This window comes from Ovis canadensis, chromosome X (assembly GCF_042477335.2).
Source record: "Ovis canadensis isolate MfBH-ARS-UI-01 breed Bighorn chromosome X, ARS-UI_OviCan_v2, whole genome shotgun sequence".
In the NCBI taxonomy this organism is placed as follows: domain Eukaryota; kingdom Metazoa; phylum Chordata; class Mammalia; order Artiodactyla; family Bovidae; genus Ovis; species Ovis canadensis.
In genome coordinates, this window is record NC_091727.1 from 14,678,922 (window position 1) to 14,696,716 (window position 17,795).

General features: G+C 41.0%; 2 protein-coding genes across 5 annotated transcripts in view; one reads left to right on the top strand and one right to left on the bottom strand.

Moving 5' to 3' along the window:
- The window catches only part of PIR (pirin), a 151,745-nt gene that overhangs the window by 123,610 nt on the left and 10,340 nt on the right, over nucleotides 1-17,795 (bottom strand). The window lies entirely within an intron of this gene.
- The window catches only part of BMX (BMX non-receptor tyrosine kinase), a 46,101-nt gene that overhangs the window by 15,198 nt on the left and 13,108 nt on the right, over nucleotides 1-17,795 (top strand). For 2 of the 3 annotated variants that reach the window (XM_070291347.1, XM_070291349.1), the window contains exons 5-12: nucleotides 109-228; nucleotides 2,419-2,483; nucleotides 6,314-6,489; nucleotides 7,980-8,051; nucleotides 8,736-8,789; nucleotides 11,153-11,207; nucleotides 12,675-12,754; nucleotides 15,569-15,696. In XM_070291347.1, coding sequence (XP_070147448.1) covers nucleotides 109-228; nucleotides 2,419-2,483; nucleotides 6,314-6,489; nucleotides 7,980-8,051; nucleotides 8,736-8,789; nucleotides 11,153-11,207; nucleotides 12,675-12,754; nucleotides 15,569-15,696 — 750 coding nt within the window. The remainder of the gene's footprint in view (nucleotides 1-108; nucleotides 229-2,418; nucleotides 2,484-6,313; nucleotides 6,490-7,979; nucleotides 8,052-8,735; nucleotides 8,790-11,152; nucleotides 11,208-12,674; nucleotides 12,755-15,568; nucleotides 15,697-17,795) is intronic. The other variant, XM_070291348.1, reaches the window with a different exon arrangement.

Here is a 17,795-nt window from a genome sequence, read left to right on the forward strand (position 1 = left end):
CTGGCAAAATGAGGTTTCATTGTTTTATGATGACAGCACGTACTGGTGTGCTTCTTCTCTTGGGTCAACATTTGCTCATGCTGTGTTTTCTTCCTGCCTGCTCCCCAGAGATAAGGGGCAACCCCCACCTGCTGATCAAGTACCACAGTGGGTTCTTCGTGGACGGGAAGTTCCTGTGCTGCCAGCAGAGTTGCAAAGCGGCCCCAGGATGTACTCTCTGGGAAGCATGTAACGTGACTCCTCTATTGGGCTGGACCCTGGGTACAATGCCCTTTAGGCAAAACTGGCAAATGCCAGAACAGCTCGCCAGTTCAGGAAAACAAAACGTGCCAGATTGGTCGGCATCGTGTATACCCAGCCTTGAACATGCTATCTGACAAATGAAACATAATCCAGAGTCAACTGAGTCATGTTCCATAAAATAATAACAACATGAACATCTGCCATTCATTCATGTCATGAGAAGTGTTTTTAAAGGGAAATCATAAATCAAGAAAGGAGCTGTTTATTTCCTTCCAAAATTTTTCCTGGTTTAAGATAAACTCCAAAAGAGGAGAATGTGGTGAACATACATCACCATGGTTCATAAACTAACATCATAAACTAAAAACACCAACATTCTTATAAAAAATATGTCAAAGGATAAAATATAAGTATTGCCATAGATACCAAAATGATGGATGGCCAAGTTTTCAAAGATAAATTTAAAATGCCATTCTGTATGTTTGTTGATTTCCTCATAACAACAGAGAAGGTAGTGTAGGGTTTGCTTTACGTGCAGATTCTATCCAGAGTTATATTTCTAGGGAGATCTGTCTGTCTGAGACTTTATCCAGGGACAGGAAGCCCACTGAGTGGCTTTGAAGGCCTAATGGAGGGAAAGAATTATACTGTTTTCTGCTTGTGCCCTGTGGAGTCCTGTTCTATCACCAGGATACTTACATGAAACAATCATATACTTTAGAAGCTTATCATTGTTTAACAACATTAAGTTGTTGATAAATAAAAAGGAGAACTTGTTTTGGTAACAGTTTTACCAACCTGGACAAAATATGCTTGGATTATAACTACTTTAAAGAATTACATGGGATCAGCTACATGCTAACAACTTCAAGAACTGTAGAACAAACAGGGACATGAAATATTATTCAAATTCACTGAGAATCATGTTAATGTTACTACTTGTAATTTTATACAGTGACTAAATATTCATTGTGTTTCCCATTTCAATGAAACTACACAGTGAAGATTTACTGATCTTAATTAGATCACATTGCCCTTTATACTCATGAATGATAATGATTCACTGAACTTTACAGAATGTACTGTGCATGGATCTTCCCTCCAGTGTGAAGGCCAGAGAGTAATGTTTCCTTGTAACAGTAATCATTAACCCCAGTGTTTCTGTCTGTGGTTGGCATTATTACTCAGCAGGCCAGATTCCAGCTCTGACCTCACCCTAACTTCCTGAGAAAGAGCAAGAAAACAGGCCAGAGAGAGCACTGTCCTGGGATCATCTTCCTGGCCTCTGTCTGCATGGCACTTGCCATGTGTCCTGGGTGCCACAGGCTCTCTGCCAGCTTCTGAAGAAAACTACAGAATTTAGTAGAGGCGTTAGGCTCACAGGCAGTTGTGATATTGTCTACCTGCCTAAGTGTAATTTACTCCCTCAACCTCCTCCTCTGTGAGCTACAGGGCAGCCCACAGGCACATCTACGAGGAAGGAAACAGTTGGGCATCTTTCCAAAGTACATGGCCTAAAGTAAGTTGACCATACACCCCAGTTTGTTTGAGACAGTCTCATTCTTCAGCTGGGGACCTGGCATAATTATAAAAGCCTACATATCACTGTCAGAAATGTCCCAGCTGGGTCAATAAACCATACGGCAACCCCACTTAAAAGGCATATACTGGTTTCACACTCACAGCCTGGATATTTATCTACACATGTGAGTAGAAAGAAAAACCAACAATTATACTAAGCACAGGGAGAGGAAAAAGTTTAGCATAGATTTGTTCACTTGTAAATCAGCTATTTATATGTATTGTGTGTGAGCCAATCAAAGAAGAATCAGACCCAGATTCTGAATCCTAGGGTCACTGACACTACCCAATGACATTAGATATCTATTATTCAAATACCAGGTTGCAATGTTGTATAAATTAACAGCTTATAGAATTTAGAGCAACTTGAATTTCTTATCTGCTCGGGAAGATACTGATAATCAATGGTGAAGTGGTATTTGAGTTGGATATCATACAGGAGAGCAACATTATCACTCCAGATGTTGTGTCTAAGTCCATGTAATCTGGAATATTGCTCACACTAACTAGTTCACTCTTTTGATTCATAACATTGGGTGTTTTATTTTGTTTTATTTAAATTTTCTTCTGATATTACTTGGTTTTACTCTTCAGATGCTGATCTGTACACTGTACCCAAAGAAGAAAAACAAAGGGTTCCCATCTTCCCAGACAGAGTGGTAAGTCAACATTTCAATTTTTTTTCACAGTCAGGATATATTAAATAAACCGAGAGTTGCCAAATTCAAGACTAGAAAACATGGGCTTCATTCAGAATGCCCAGCAAGAGAGAGAAGACGTGAGCTATCACCAATAGTCATGGCAGTAGCAAATAAAAAATTCAAACATAGAACCATTTTATCATGTTATATTTCTGCATTTGATAACCAAGCCTATTTCTAACCTGTAAATGCAAAAAAATGGTGTATGACAGAGAAGTCCCTAAGATGGTATGATATATAACAGGCGGCTATTATTGGCTGGCATTCCTCCTCTACCATCAGCGTGGCTAAATCTGCCTCATGTAAGTGCCCTGGGAAAGGAATGGGACACCACAGCAGAATATAATTCTTTTCCTCCATTATCTTTTCAAAGCCACTCAGTGTGCTTTCTTCTCTGTTCCTGGATGGAATCTGGAGATTTCATAGTTTTCCAGTCGCCTCAGATGAAATAAATTTTCCCAATTACTAGTAGTCATGAGAATAGCCTCTAAAGTGATCCATCCAATACTATAATCATATGACTCCAAACACCATTTCAAGTTAAAACTTACCCCCTTCCCTTAGCTCAAGTCTGCATCAGAGGGCAGCCTGCTTTGGGGAAGAGGTCATGGAGAGGCTAAGATTTCTGACCCTTTCAGGATCAAGGATCAGGAAGAGAAGGTCTAGTGGAAAAGAGAGTCATATGTGGCTGGCCCCATCATGATTTGGTAGTGGTGGCTTCTGGGTGAGATAGTTTTCTAACACTGACTCTTCATCATATGGGAGACTTTCATGGGTCTCCCCCTGGGCTGTAGTTTTTTGACAGAGCAAATGTCTTGACCTTAGCTCTTTGGTTTCTACCCCTCCAACTTTTTGCTGGGTCCATTCACTCATTTTGAGCAGAGTTCCTTTCAAGATGGCTTCCTGCTAACCCTCTCTCAAAGGTGGAGTTGGCCTACAGGAAAACAAACAGAGCCTTGATCTCTCTGCTTAGTAAAATTGTATGAGGCTCAAGTTCACAGTACAGGCTATCCTTCTGCCCTGCTTTCTTGGGTTCAAAGCCATAACTTCCTGCTTTTAGGCTTCCCAGGTAGGTGTCAGCCTCCTCAAATGCCATGAGACATATAACATGGGCTCCCAGTAGTTTTCTGGAAGCTCACCTGAAATGAAGAGCGCATCTGTATCCACCCATCAGCTCTGTGGCGGCTTGGGCACTTATTTTCACCTACACACATTCATGCATGCTTACTTCTCTATAAGTAAAAACCATATAATTTTTAGAGACATTCCTAGTGGTCCAGTTGTTAGAACTCTACATTTCTATTCCAGGGGGAATGGGTTACATCCCTGGTCAGGGAACTCCATACTGTGGAGCACAGCCAAAACAAAACAACATATAATTTTTGTAAACCAACATGAAAGACAAAACTAAATCCATTATTGTCACAGGTTGAATTTTGTCTCCCTAAATTCATGTCCATCCAAAAGCTCAGAATGTGACCTTATTTGGAAAGAGGGTCTTTGAGATATAATTAGTTAAGGACCAAGATGAGATCCTGGATTAGGATAGATCATAAATTCAATTCTTGATGTCCTTGTAAGAAGAGGAGGGAACACAGAGAGATACACAGAGAAGGTAGCCACTTAAAGACCTAAGCAGAGATTGGACTTATGATGCCACAAGCCAAGAATGGTTAGACTCAACAGAAGCTGGAAGAGGCAAGCAAAGATCCTCCCCCGCAGCCTTTCAATGAAAACGTGCCTTTGGACTTTTGGTCTCCAGGACTATAAGAGGATAAATTTCTGTTGTTTTAAACCACTAAATGTGTAAAATTTGTTATGGCAGTCCCAGGAAACTGATAGAATTATTAAGGTTTGGGGATTTTATGTTGTTATCAGTGACATTGTTTTTTGGTTTGGATACATGCTTCAGTTCTGAAGCTTGAAAATTATGGCTCTGTAAAACACCTAAAAGCAATGTCCAAAATAAGCAAAGGTCAATTGGTGGTTACCTAGGGTCAGTATGGGAATGGGGATTGACTAAGAAATTGGCCCAAGAGATCTTACAGGAGTAATGGAAAATGGTAAAACTGTATGGTGGTGATAATTGCTCAACTTGATAAATTTACTAAAAGTCACTGAATCCTATACTTACAAAGGGTGAATACCACAAAGGGTGGCATGTGGTATATAAACTGTGCTCCAGTAAAGTTTATTTTAAACAAATCTAAGAGCAGAGGAAAATTTAGGAGCCCAAACGAGGCATCTAGTCTCTGGTGAGGAATTCTTTGTGAAATGTGTTGAAAATGATCAGTTGGGCAAATCAGTGACCAAGTCTGTTTTGATTATAAGCTGCCCTAAGTGATCAGGGATCATAGAAGATACTGTGAAAAGCATGTTTTCTTCTGCTTGTTTTCACGTGATCATTCAGTAGAGGACTGAGATGAGGAAAATTAAAATCTGCTCTCTAGTCATTCTGTTTAGATTTCTGTTTAGGGAAATTTCTACTGCATTTATCTTTGGAAAGAAGCACCTCACAGCTCATAAATAGCATAGCTAAAATGACTAGGATGTCAATCCCTGGAAAAAAGTTAAATATGTGAAAAAATTAAATTCAGATTATATATCTATATGAATTTTTAATGAAGTATAACATGGACTTAGACAAACATACAAGTCCTAAGTGGACAACTTCATGAATTTTCACAAACCAAACATATCTGTATAACCCACACTTAGATTAAGAAACAGAACATCTCAGAACCCCAGGACCACCCTTATCTTCCCTTTGGGTCACTACATCCCACCAAAAGCAATCACTAGGCTGACATATAATATCATAGATTATTTGCCTAGCTTTGATCTTTACATAGATGGAATTATAAAGTATATAGTTGTTTACTGCCTATTTTCTCATGAGATTCACTCATAGTTTAGTATGTGGTTGCAGTTTATCCTCAATTGCTGTACAAAATTCCATTGTGTGAATATAATGCTGTATGAGTTTCTTATTGCTGCTGTAACAAATTACCACAAATTCAGTTGCTTAAAGCAACACAAAGTTCTTCTCTCATAGTTTTAAAGTCAGAAGTCTAGAATCAGGTCTACAAAGCTGTACTCCTTTAGGAGGCTTTACGGAAAATCTATTTACTTATTTTTCCTAGTTTCTGGGGGCTGCCTACATTCCCTGGCTCCTGGCCCCCTTTTCCATCTTTAGGGCCAGATTGGTAGCATCTGCTTTCCTCTCTGATCTTTGTTTCCACCTTTATACCTGCCCCCTAATCTCTGACCTTCGTGCATCTCACTTGTGCCCTTGTGCCCTTGTGATTATATCTGGCTCATCCCAGTAATACAGGATAATCACCTCATTTCAAGATCCTTAACTTAGTCATATCTGCAAAGTATCTTTTACTATGTAAGGTGACATACTCACAGGTTGCAGGGACTGGGACATAAACATCTTTGGGGAAAGGGCATGATTTAGCCAACTACAGCCACAATAAGGTCATTTCCAGTTTTTACCTAATTGAAATAATTCTGCTATGGAACATCCTTTTATATGTCTTTTGGTTTCACTATTGGGCGTATATGGGTCCTAGGATATGTGCAAAGAACTTTCCAGTGTGGTCATGCACTTCATACTCCAACCAAGAAAGTTTGAGAGTTCCAGCTGCTCCATGTCTTATGACTACTAGTTACTACCCCTTTCTTTCCTATTTTTTTTAAAAGCTGATATACTTTGATTGTCAGTTCCCAGCTCATGAATCTGTGCCTCACTGTGATGTACTTGAATCTCTTGTTCTCCAAAGCTGAAGATTCCTAGAGCAGTTCCTATTCTCAAAGTAGATGAACCATCTTCAAGTACCACTCTAGCCCAGTATGACAGTGATTCCAAGAAAAACTATGGCTCCCAGTCAAACATCAACATGAAGTATATTCCAAAAGAAGACTTCCCTGACTGGTGGCAAGTAAGAAAACTGAAAAGGTAAGTCCCAGCTTTCAGTCCAGCTGCACAGCATGTCAAGCAGACATTACCCCACTGCCTCGGAGCTGAGCCGCAGCACGGCCTGCACAGGCCATGGCTGAGACAGGGCTGCCCTCTCGGAAAATCCTCAGTGCCTGAGCCAGAAACCTAGAGTAGTGGTGGCCCCACTGGGACTCAGCACCACAGACTTGCCATTTAGATGACTGAATCTAATGATGCGTACAATACTTGAGCACTTTATTCCCTTTCATTTCTTTCCTTCTTCCTCCAAACAACCCCACATTCCAGAACACCAAATCTTTAAAATATATCCTTTATCTGAGACAGCTTAGAGTGGGTAGGTTTTTGCAACGTGCTTTGGCATCACTGGCCAATGACAAGTATTCAAACGAGGCTGTGGCTGCCTTCTCAGGATGTACACCTTCACCTATAGTCTTCTTTGCCACTTGCACTTTTCACTTCACATCTGGGACATTTTTCCTATTTTAAGACATGAGGATATACTACATTTTTAATTTTTTAATGTTTCAGCTGTGGTAAAACAGCACAAAATTTACCACCTTCGTCATGTTGCAGTGTAGAGTTCAGCAGTGTTCATTACCTTCCCACTGTTGTGTAAGCCACCTGATTATCGTGAATGTCTGTATTGCATTCCATCATGTGGACAAACCTAAGTGATGCACAACTGATGGACACTCTCCACATGTTCTTAAAAACCACAAAAAGGCTAAATTGCTTGGTATTTTTAGATAAGAGCTTTCTTATGAAGAGCTGAAGGGAAAAAGCTTTGCTAGTGAGCAAGGCTCTTTGGGAAGCTGGGGCTTTCCAGGCTTTCCTTGAACTGCAGCCAGAGGAGCACTTCCTTGCTAAGGAAGCTTGTCACTCTGAAGTGTGGTCTTGAAAAAGAGCCTGGGTTGTGAAGGCAAACAGGAAATAGGTCCTACCTTCCAACTAAAACAACCTTTGGACTTGGAGAAGTTGGCACTTCCTCATGGGCTGTTTCACACACCAAGTAAAAGAGATAAAATGATGGGTGGAGAGGATGAAGAGAACCCTGCAGATCTGTGTGTGTACACATGGAGTTAAAAGGTTCAGTATTTTTAGGACTTTCCATTGCAAGCATAATGGCAAAGAGGAAAATAACTTATATTAAAATATATTAATGACAGAATGCCTGCACACATACAAGAAAATCAGAACAAACCCAGTCAGGATGATTTACTAATCCAAGTTTTCTACTGTTTGGGGTTATTATGAGCCATTATTAAAAACTCTCTTTTGTTTAGGCATCCTATCAAATGACTAGTTTTTAGTGGGGTCACTGCAAGGATGAAAATGTGAAAATGACTCATTAGCTTCAATTTCCAAACCAAGTGACATATATGGGTCACAATATTAAATAAAGCTAAAACATATCCAAACAATTACTTTTGCCATTTAACATTTGTAAATAAATATAAATTTATAAACTTTATCTCTCTTTTTTGTAGCAGTGAAGATTTGGCATGCAGTAACCAAAGGGAAAGAAATGTTGTAAATCACAACACCTCAAAGATGTCATGGTAAATCAACTTCAGATATTCTGTTGCAGCCAGGATTTCTTTCATCTGCAGGAAAACTAATCACAGGTGTAAAAATTTTGCAACTAGCCTTTAATTTTAAGGTGACTATAAAACAAACAAATACACGGAGTTTGCTTCTTTGAACCCTGACAGTGGTCTGAATGGATAACTTCTGAGGTCACACTGATATTTCCTACCCATCATACATGATATACACAGGTGTCAGCATGAACACAAACCTACTTGGCTCAGGCATGTGAGCCGGAGGGAAAACAAGGTGGTGTTAAGGAACTCTTCTTTGAAAATACCTCTATACACTCACAAGACTTCCTCTAACTTCATATCACAGCTGTCCCTGAAGCATTTCATCTATTTCACGAGTCTGCTCTTCTGACCAAGTCAAAGAAATCTACATTCCTGGGATCCTCCTGTATCAAGGAGCCAGTGTCTCATGAAACTGGGCATGAGCTCAACTTGTGAGCAACCTTCTCTTCACTTTGCTGACCCTTTCCCAAGTGCAAAAAAGGGAAATCTAACAGTGCAGATTTTATTTATGTGGATAAAAGCAGGGTGGGATTTGACATGGCACTGTGAGGCACTTGGAGTATTGCTTGGTTGTGTGTGTGTGTGTGTGTGTGTGTGCACGTGTGTGTGTGTATTAACCACGTTTCCTCTCTTCTTAAGGGGCTCCCCTGAGTCAAGTTCATCTGAAGAAGAGGAAAACCTTGATGATTATGAGTGAGTTTTGAAAGTCCTCTGTGTTCCTTTAAAACTAGACATAGATATTTCTATATATTCTTCTGAAAAGGCTGTATTTACATGGAGAAACTCCTGTGAGGTTCTGGGCCATGAAACTGGAGGATGGGTGACAATAACCTGGGCTGTTACTAATGAAAATGTTGTTCAGTTGCTAAGTCGTGTCCTACTCTTTGCAACCCCATGGACTGCAGCATGCCAGGCTCCCCTGTCCTTCACTATCTCCTGGAGTTTGCTCAAACTCATCTCCATTGAGTCAGTGATGCCTTCCAACCATCTTATCCTCTGCCATCCCCTTTTGCTTTTGCCTTCAAATTTTTCCCAGCATCAGGGTCTTTTCCAGTGAGTTGGCTCTTCACATCAGGTGGCCAAAGTACTGGAGCGTCAGCTTCAGCATCAGTCCTTCCAATGAATATTCAGGGTTAATTTCCTTTAGGATCAACTGGTTTTGATCTCCAAGCTGTCCAAGGGACTCTCAAGAGTCTTCTCCAGCACCACAATTCGAAAGCATCAATTCTTTGGAGCTCAGCCTTCTTTAGGGTTCGATTCTCACATCTGTACATGACCACTGGAAAAACCACAACTTTGACTAGACAGACCTTTGTAGGAAAAGTGATACCTCTGCCTTTTAATACACTGTCTAGGTTTGTCGTAGCTTTTCTCCCAAGGAGCAAGCATCTTTTAATTTAATGGCTGCATTTACTGTCACCAGTGATTTTGGAGCCCAAGAAAATAAAATCGGTCACTGCTTCCACTTTTTCCCCTTCTATTTGTCATGAAGTGATGGAACCAGATGCCATATTCTTAGTGTTTTGAATGTTGAGTTTTAAGCCAGCTTTTTCACTCTCCTCTTTCATTCTCATCAATATACTTTCCCCCAATCTAGAGGATCTAAATTGGCTGCACAAATTCTTGGGATTTATTACATAGCTGACCCCCCAATCCTTCATTTTGCTTTGTCTTCATAGATACAGCCTATGACATTTCTGCTGATTATTTCTTTCCTGGAAGCCCTCATCAGGATGATTTTTGAAGGCTCTTATTAGCTTTGAGTCCAATTTTGAAGTTAGCTATGATGCAGTAATTTCACATAGTAGCACAACTGAGCACAACTGTTGGGAGATTCCTATTTCAAGGGTGACCTTATCATTGAACGTCCAAACTAGGATACTTTAAGAAGAGGGAGAATGTACTGTTCAGTGTTACACCTGGACATAGGACAAAGACACAGGACCATACAGACATAAAGTGGACTCCTCTGGGCAAGTAAGAATGTGTGCTCACCTCAATTCACAGAAACAGAGTGGTCTTAAGTGGCTGTTCCTCAATTCACAGAGACAGAGTGGTCTTAAGTGGCTGTTAAGGTCCTTTCCAAAATCTAAGATTCTATCATTGGACAACAATTAGGCACAAATAATCATCTCCTGGACTTAGTTGTAGTGTAGTTGCTCAGTCCTGTCCGACTCTTTGTGAGCCCACAGACTGTAGCCCACCAGGCTCCTCTGTCCATGGAATTTCCCAGGCAAGAATACTGGAGTGGGTTGCCATTCCCTTCTCCAGGGCATCGTCTTCACCTGGGGACTGAACCCAAGTCTCCTGCATTTCAGGCAGATTCTTTAGCATCTGAGCCACCAGGGACTTAAGAGGTTGGCATTAAGGAGAAGTGGGAATAATAAGGCACACTGCATCTCTCAGACACCTGCTACCTGACAGTGACTAAGTCAGCTGGACACCAGGAGAACACGTATTACTAGCTTTGTTTTTGTATGAGTTCTGTTATTGTTTCATTGGCTACAAGTGTAGTGAGAGCTTTTTCAAAGTACATGTCACCGCCTCTACTTCCCCTACATTTACCCTCCAGAAGGCACCTGTTGGAATAATTCAAACTAAGATAAAAATGACTGGGAAAGACTAGCACAAAAATTATCCAAAGATAATTGTACTTTAACAACTGACAAAGATTTAAACCAATGGGAGTGAACCTCTCATCATGGATTTTAGTATTTAGATGAAATGGAAGGCTTCCTTTGATTCAGAAAGCCCAGCTGTGACCATACAGACAGTCTCTGTCTCCATCATTTCTAGATTCCAAAGCAGGGTGAGAGGTGTGCCTTGGGGAAACAATCAGGAAAGATACGTAGGCCCCACCCCCAGAATCACAACTGGGTGGTGGAGACTCAGGAATCTGAGTTTTTAAAATAGCTCTTCAAGTGATTCTCTTCAGCAGCCAAGTTTGGAAACCCCTGATCTAAGCCAATGCCTCATTTTACAGATGAGAACATTAAGTGACAAGTTATGCAATTAAAAACTACTCATTCTCAAAATGGAATTCTTTTCTATTGCAGCTGGTTTGCAGGTAACATCTCCAGGTCACAATCTGAGCAGTTACTGAGACAAAAGGTGAGTAGTTTCATCTTTAAAATAGCCTCTAAGAACGTCTTTCTGTTGTTGGGCTCAGAGGGTAACGCACTGCTCACAGAAACCCTATTGGTAATTATACAGTCCAGACACCATAGTGCTAATTGTTCGGCTTATGGGTTACCAGGCCCTTCACATCTAGCCTCCCTCTATTCCCTTTGCTCTATAATAAACCATTCAAACATTTAGTGGCTGGAAACAAGATGTATGATTCCTCACCATTCTGTGAGGCAGCTGGGCCAGCAGTTTTTCTGCAGGTTTTGCTTAGGTTCACTCATGTGGCTGCCTTTAGCTGGTGGACTGACTGACAGTGGGGTTAGCTGGTGTAGTCAACCAGGGTGGGTGCCATGTTCCATCTCCATGTGGCTAACTTGGGCTTCCTCACAGCATGGTGATCTCAAGGCAGTGGTTGACGAGGCCAAGCCTCACAGTTCAGGGCAAGTGATTATGGAGTCTCAGCTTTTGTCATGTTTGCTAATGTCCCACTGGCCAAAGCAAATCACATGGCCCAGCCCAGAGTCAATGTGGGAGGGGACTGCCCAGAGCAGGAATATACAAAGAGAAGACTTACTGGGGGCCATCTGTACCTCACACTTCAATTCTGTCACCATTAGCACCTAAACCAGAGTACAGCAGATATAATGGGGAGTAAATCTATCGGATTTTGTTACTAGTTGGTAATGGACTTACCAATGGCAAACTCTTTTGATCTACAAAAATGACACTTTGCTATAGTTCAACCTGATACAGCACACCAATTATTTCTTTGAGGGGTAATAACGAGAAGGTGGTGACCATTATCTAACTCAGTAGTTTTTCACATTCACAGTTTTAAAATCCACTTTGTCTCAATCTAAACTTGCTTAGAATCAGCACATTAAGCAAGGCAGGTTGAGCATAAATTTAACAAATTATTTGTTCTGCATCTTTGGTTTTCTAAAACGTTTCAGGGGCAAGATATGGTGATAGAAGTGTTAGTCACTCAGTCATGTCTGACTCTTTGCGACCCCATGGTCTATCCATGGAATTCAAGACAAGAATACTGGAGTGGGTTGCCATTTCCTTCTCCAGGGGTTCTTTCCAACCCAGGGATCGAACTCAGGTCTCCTGCATTGCAAGCAGATTCTTTACCATCTGGATAGCTGGCTTTAAATTTTATTTCTGAAAGATTAAAATGTTAGGCTTGCACAAACACCAAACAGGGAAAACTATCACAGGTTAAAAATTAACTGGAGAGGAAGAGTTGAGGCACATAGGGTAAACCTATAAAGACAATGAATGAGGGAAAGAGGGACGCTAAACTGGGAGTTCTTTCTGTGCCAACTAGTGGGCAATCTGTGCTGTCAATGACATTTAAAAGATCTATTTTCCTACCACCTACCAGCACAAGTCATTTTCAAGAATAATGAAAATGTTTTCTGTCCCTTCCATATCTGTCTTTCTATTTAGGGGAAAGAAGGAGCATTTATGGTTAGAAACTCCAGCCAGGCGGGAATGTACACAGTGTCCTTGTTTAGTAAGGCTATGAAGTAAGTACGATGTGGATTTCTTTTTCTATCTTCTTGTGTATGTTCTTTGAATATCCTGGTCATTCAGTCACATTTTGCAATAAGACCCCATCTTTCAACTCTGGAATTTGGAATCAAAGTATTTCTGTTGAATGTGACCATTTGTAGTTGCCTTCCCCTACCCCCACTACTTTCAAGAGGCTGTTTTCTAGGTGATTCGCTCCTACCCATTGCAGGCAGCAGAGTATTGCCCAGTATATGGACTGCCTCAGGAAACGCTTGTTAAAGGAATCCTGCATTATTCCCCCTTGATTCATCCTGAGCCTAGAAAGAGAGAAAAATAGCAATGGTGCCTCTCCACTCTTGGTTCTAGCCACCAGCTGAACTGAGAAACCTACCCCAACGTCTGGTTTTTAGTAAGTCTTTCCAGTGGGAGCAGGAGGTTGATTCAGTGTAGCAGTGTTTTCGCCGATGGCTTCTTCTAGGATGCTCTCCTATTGGTTGGGTTAAGAATTCTGGTGTGAAGCTGCACCTCTGAGTCCAAATCCTGACTCTGCCATTCCAAAACATTATGACATTAAGCAAGTTACTTAATTTCTGTGCCTCCATTTCCTCATTTGAAAAGTGGACATAATAACAATTATTATGTTCTATGGATGAAATGGGTTAATTGACATATTGGGGCAGAACAGTGCCTGGCACATAGTAATAAGTGTTTACTATTATTGTTGTTGGAGAAGGAAATGGCAACCCATTCCAGTATTCTTGCCTGGAGAATCCCATGGATGGAGGAGCTTGGTGGGCTGTTGTTTGGAAAAAGTAATATGAGCTGCCTCGCTACTTCCATCCCAACACTTAGGTGTATATAAGGCCCCCACAGTCATCTCAAGTAAGCTGTCATCAACAACATCAGGATCCCCCTCCAGAGTTTTATAAGCCACTTTCCCATTGGTTGTTAGCCTTTTTGTTCCTTCTAAACATCCTGTAAAGCAAACAGGAAAGCTGTTTTTACTTGCACCATTTTACATGAGAGGATTGTGGTTTAAACAGAGCTTACAAAGACCCACCTTCAACACTAATAAATGACCTACTTGAAGCCAGACCTTCAACAGCTGAGTGCATGTTCATGTTCTCTCAACCATATCCCTGTGTCTTTGCTGAAATCTGGTCAGATCTTGATTAGGACCATTTGAGAAAAAAATGTCTATGTACGCGACCCTTTCTTAACAGTTGGATTGAATGACCTTGAATGAATGAAGGGCCTTGGTGGTTTCTCGATATGCCTTGTCTCCTGTTGCATATATGTATTTTAGAAATAATTAATGTAAAAGTTATTTTACTTCAGGAATGTTTTCACAGAGTGCCTACTTCCAATTTGAGATAACAGCATGCACCATAAACATCCGCATGGCATCTTTCAATGCTACAAGCCACATTCCCGGTGCACCTCATGCACAAGGTTGCAAATGTGGGTGGTGACTAAAGCCAGCCCAGTAAGAAGGCAGAGAAGGCTTGGATCACTGAATATCAAAATCTCTGTGGCCCTCAGGCCCTCCAGTTTCAGCCAAATCTGATGTCAAAAGTCCTCTTAGTTAAGCTTCTTGACACCAGATTCATTTTTGAAGGTGGCCAGGGAGAAAAAAATCAGCAAACAGATGAGGAATCAAATGAAAAGAATCCCAGTGAATGACTACAGAAGGCTTCTTTTATGAAACACCATCAGTGGGCTGAATTTGATTCTAAGACCAAGAGCCGATGAGCCATTTGCAACAAGAAAGCATCCTTTCTCTTTTTATAATTATAATTTTAGTAAGGGTGGTATTATAGCAGTAAGAATATATTAATAGTTTCTTATGTGCCAAGTATAGTGCAAACTGATATGGTCATAATCTCATCTGAACTTTGTAATAACTGGATGAGGAAACTAGCCAGCAACAGAACTCTACTCAAAACCCAGTCCTAGACTGCTCTCTGTGTGTGTGTGTGTGTGTGTGTGTGTGCACCCACACGCTTAGTCACTTAGTCATGTCCGACTGTTTGCAATGCCATGGACTGTAGCCTGCCAGACTCCTTTGTTCATGGGATTCTCCCGAATACTGGAGTGGTAGCCCTCCCTTTCTCCAGGGGATATTCCCAACCCAGGGACTGAACCCTTGTCTCCTGCATCTCCTGCATTGCAGGCGGATTCTTTACTGTCTGAGCCACCAGGGAAGCCTGGACTGCCATGCCATACTCTAAAATCTAAGACAGGCACATCATTGCTGGTTAGCCTAAATCAACATGCATCAATTCACCACTATTTTCTACAAGTAGAGCAAAAGAAAAAGAATGTTTTATGTGGAAAAGGTACAAGTTCACAAGAGGAATTAAAGGCTGTTCCCACCCACTCCATCCTGTACACTCCACTCCCCAAAGAGCCTCCACCCACAGCCTAATGACCATTTCTTCCCACATTTTAATCTCCATTATTATCCTAAAAGAGAATTGATATTTCAGAATAATGATCCTAAAACTGCAGGATTCTCAATCATCAAAGGAAGATGGCTGCTTCATACTTACTAAGGGAAGAACCGTACAGAAAGGGGGAATTTTATGACAGGTGAATTCTGTATGAGCACAAAGGATCTGCTGAGTTTAGAGAGGAGCTCTCTTACATAATTATGGCTTGTCATGTACACCTCCAGAAAAAACATCAGATGTCGAGACAGAAACCATCTCTGACTTCCCTCTCCAAAATTTGCAAAGACAAAGATTTAAAGACAATGATTTAATCATTATTTAATCAAGCTTCAGTTGTTGATTTAAAACATTCTAACATTCTTTCTTCCTTACCAGTGATAAAAAAGGAACTGTCAAACATTACCATGTGCATACAAATGCTGAGAACAAACTGTACCTGGCAGAAAACTACTGTTTTGATTCCATTCCAAAGCTTATTCACTATCATCAACACAATTCAGCAGGTAACTTGGTTCAGTTTTTCTCTTATGTTGATGAATATAAGTTTTCTTGGATATTACTGACCCTCCAAATTCTCTTTTTTAAAATTGAAGAATAGTTGATTTACAGTGTTTCAGGTGTACAGCCAAGTGATTCAGTTATATATATATATATATATTCTTTTTCAGATTCTTCCCAGTTTAGGTTATTATAAGATACTGAATATAGTTCTCTGTGCTATCCAGTAGGACCTTGTTTGTTTTACATGTAGTAGTGTGTATCTCGGAGAAGGCAATGGCACCCCACTCCAGTACTCTTGCCTGGAAAATCCCATGGATGGAGGAGCCGGGTGGGCTGCAGTCCATGGGGTCGCTAAGAGGCAGACATGACTGAGTGACTTCACTTTCACTTATCTCTTTCATGCATTGGAGAAGGAAATGGCAACCCACTCCAGTGTTCTTGCCTGGAGAATCCCAGGGATGGCAGAGCCTAATGGGCTGCTGTCTATGGGGTTGCACAGAGTTGGACAAGACTGAAGCGACTCAGCAGCAGCAGCAGCAGCAGCAGCAGCAGCAGCAGCAGCAGCAGCAGTGTGTATCTGCTAAGTTCAAACTCCTAATTTATCCCTCCCCCTCCCCCAATACTCTCAATCATATAAGGAACCATAAAGGTAGGGAAAAAAATACTCACACGCCCTATGCATGCTGTGTGGGGTTTTGTGTGTATGTGTGTGTATATATATATATACACACACACAATTTTATTCCTTCATTTATTGGGGGCTCTGGTGGGTCTTTGTTGCTGCGCTGGCTTTCTCTAGGTGCAGTGCGTGGGCTTCTCACTGCAGTGACTTCTCTTGTGGAGCACGGGCTCTAAGGTGTACGGGCTTCAGTAGTTGTGGCACTAGGGCTCGGCAGTTGTGGTTCCTGGGCTCTAGAGCACAGGCTCAGTAATTGTGGGGCACAGGCTTAGTTGCTCTGCGACATGTGGGATCCTCCTGGATCAGGGATCGAACTTGTGTCTCCAGCATTGACAGGCGGATTCTTTACCACTGAGCCACCAGGGAAGCCCTGCTGTGTGGTTTTTAACCCACATTCCTGGAATATAACATTATACACTCTACAAGGCCAGAAAAAAACGAAGCTCAGTGAGTTCGGTGACTTAGAAGTAGAGATTCCCTTTTAAAATGTTTGCAGGTTTCTTTTCTGCCTATAGAAGACGATTGTAAACTTCAAATAATATAGAAATGTGCATCACTGGAGACATAACCTCCATGAACAAGTCAGTGTCTATTCTGAAAGAATTTTTTTTCCACGCTGATACTAACATTCATTATATATGTATATATATTATATATGTGTGTATGAATACACATTATATGTTTACAGAGATGAGATCATTCTATACATACTGCTGCTGCTGCTGCTGCTGCTAAGTCGCTTCAGTCATGTCCGACTCTGTGAGACCCCCATAGACGGCAGCCCACCGAGGCTATCCGGTCTCTGGGATTCTCCAGGCAAGAACACTGGAGTGGGCTGCTATTCCTTCTCCAATTCTACACATACTACTTTTTAGCTTACTTTCTTTACTCAGCATCTTAGAGGTCTTTCCATGCACATGTATACAGTTGAGCCTGTTCTGTTAAAAGAGAATTCTAGTATAGAATTACTCCATAATTTTTCACCTAATCCTGCACTGATAAGCAGTTGGAGTATATACAATATTTTCCCACAATACTGGCTGTTTCAGTAAATATAGCTTCGTGCACCTGTATGGGTGTTTCTGTAGCCAAACTCCCTAAAAGAATTTGAGATAATGGTTAAGAACATTTAAAATTGAGGCACTGTCAAATGCTTTTCAGAAATGTACACTCCCACCAAGAGCAACACTTCATTCTCACTGACCCTGGGTACTATCACTCTTTTTAATTGTGTCTGATTGACTGCTGAAATATATATATAGAAATTGCCATATGATCCAGGAATTCCATTCCTGGGTATATATCCAAAGAAAATAAAAACATTCACTTGAAAAGATATATGAACCCCATGTTCATAGACGCATTATTTACAATAGCTGAGATATGGAAGCAACCTAAGCATCCATCCACAGATGAACAGAT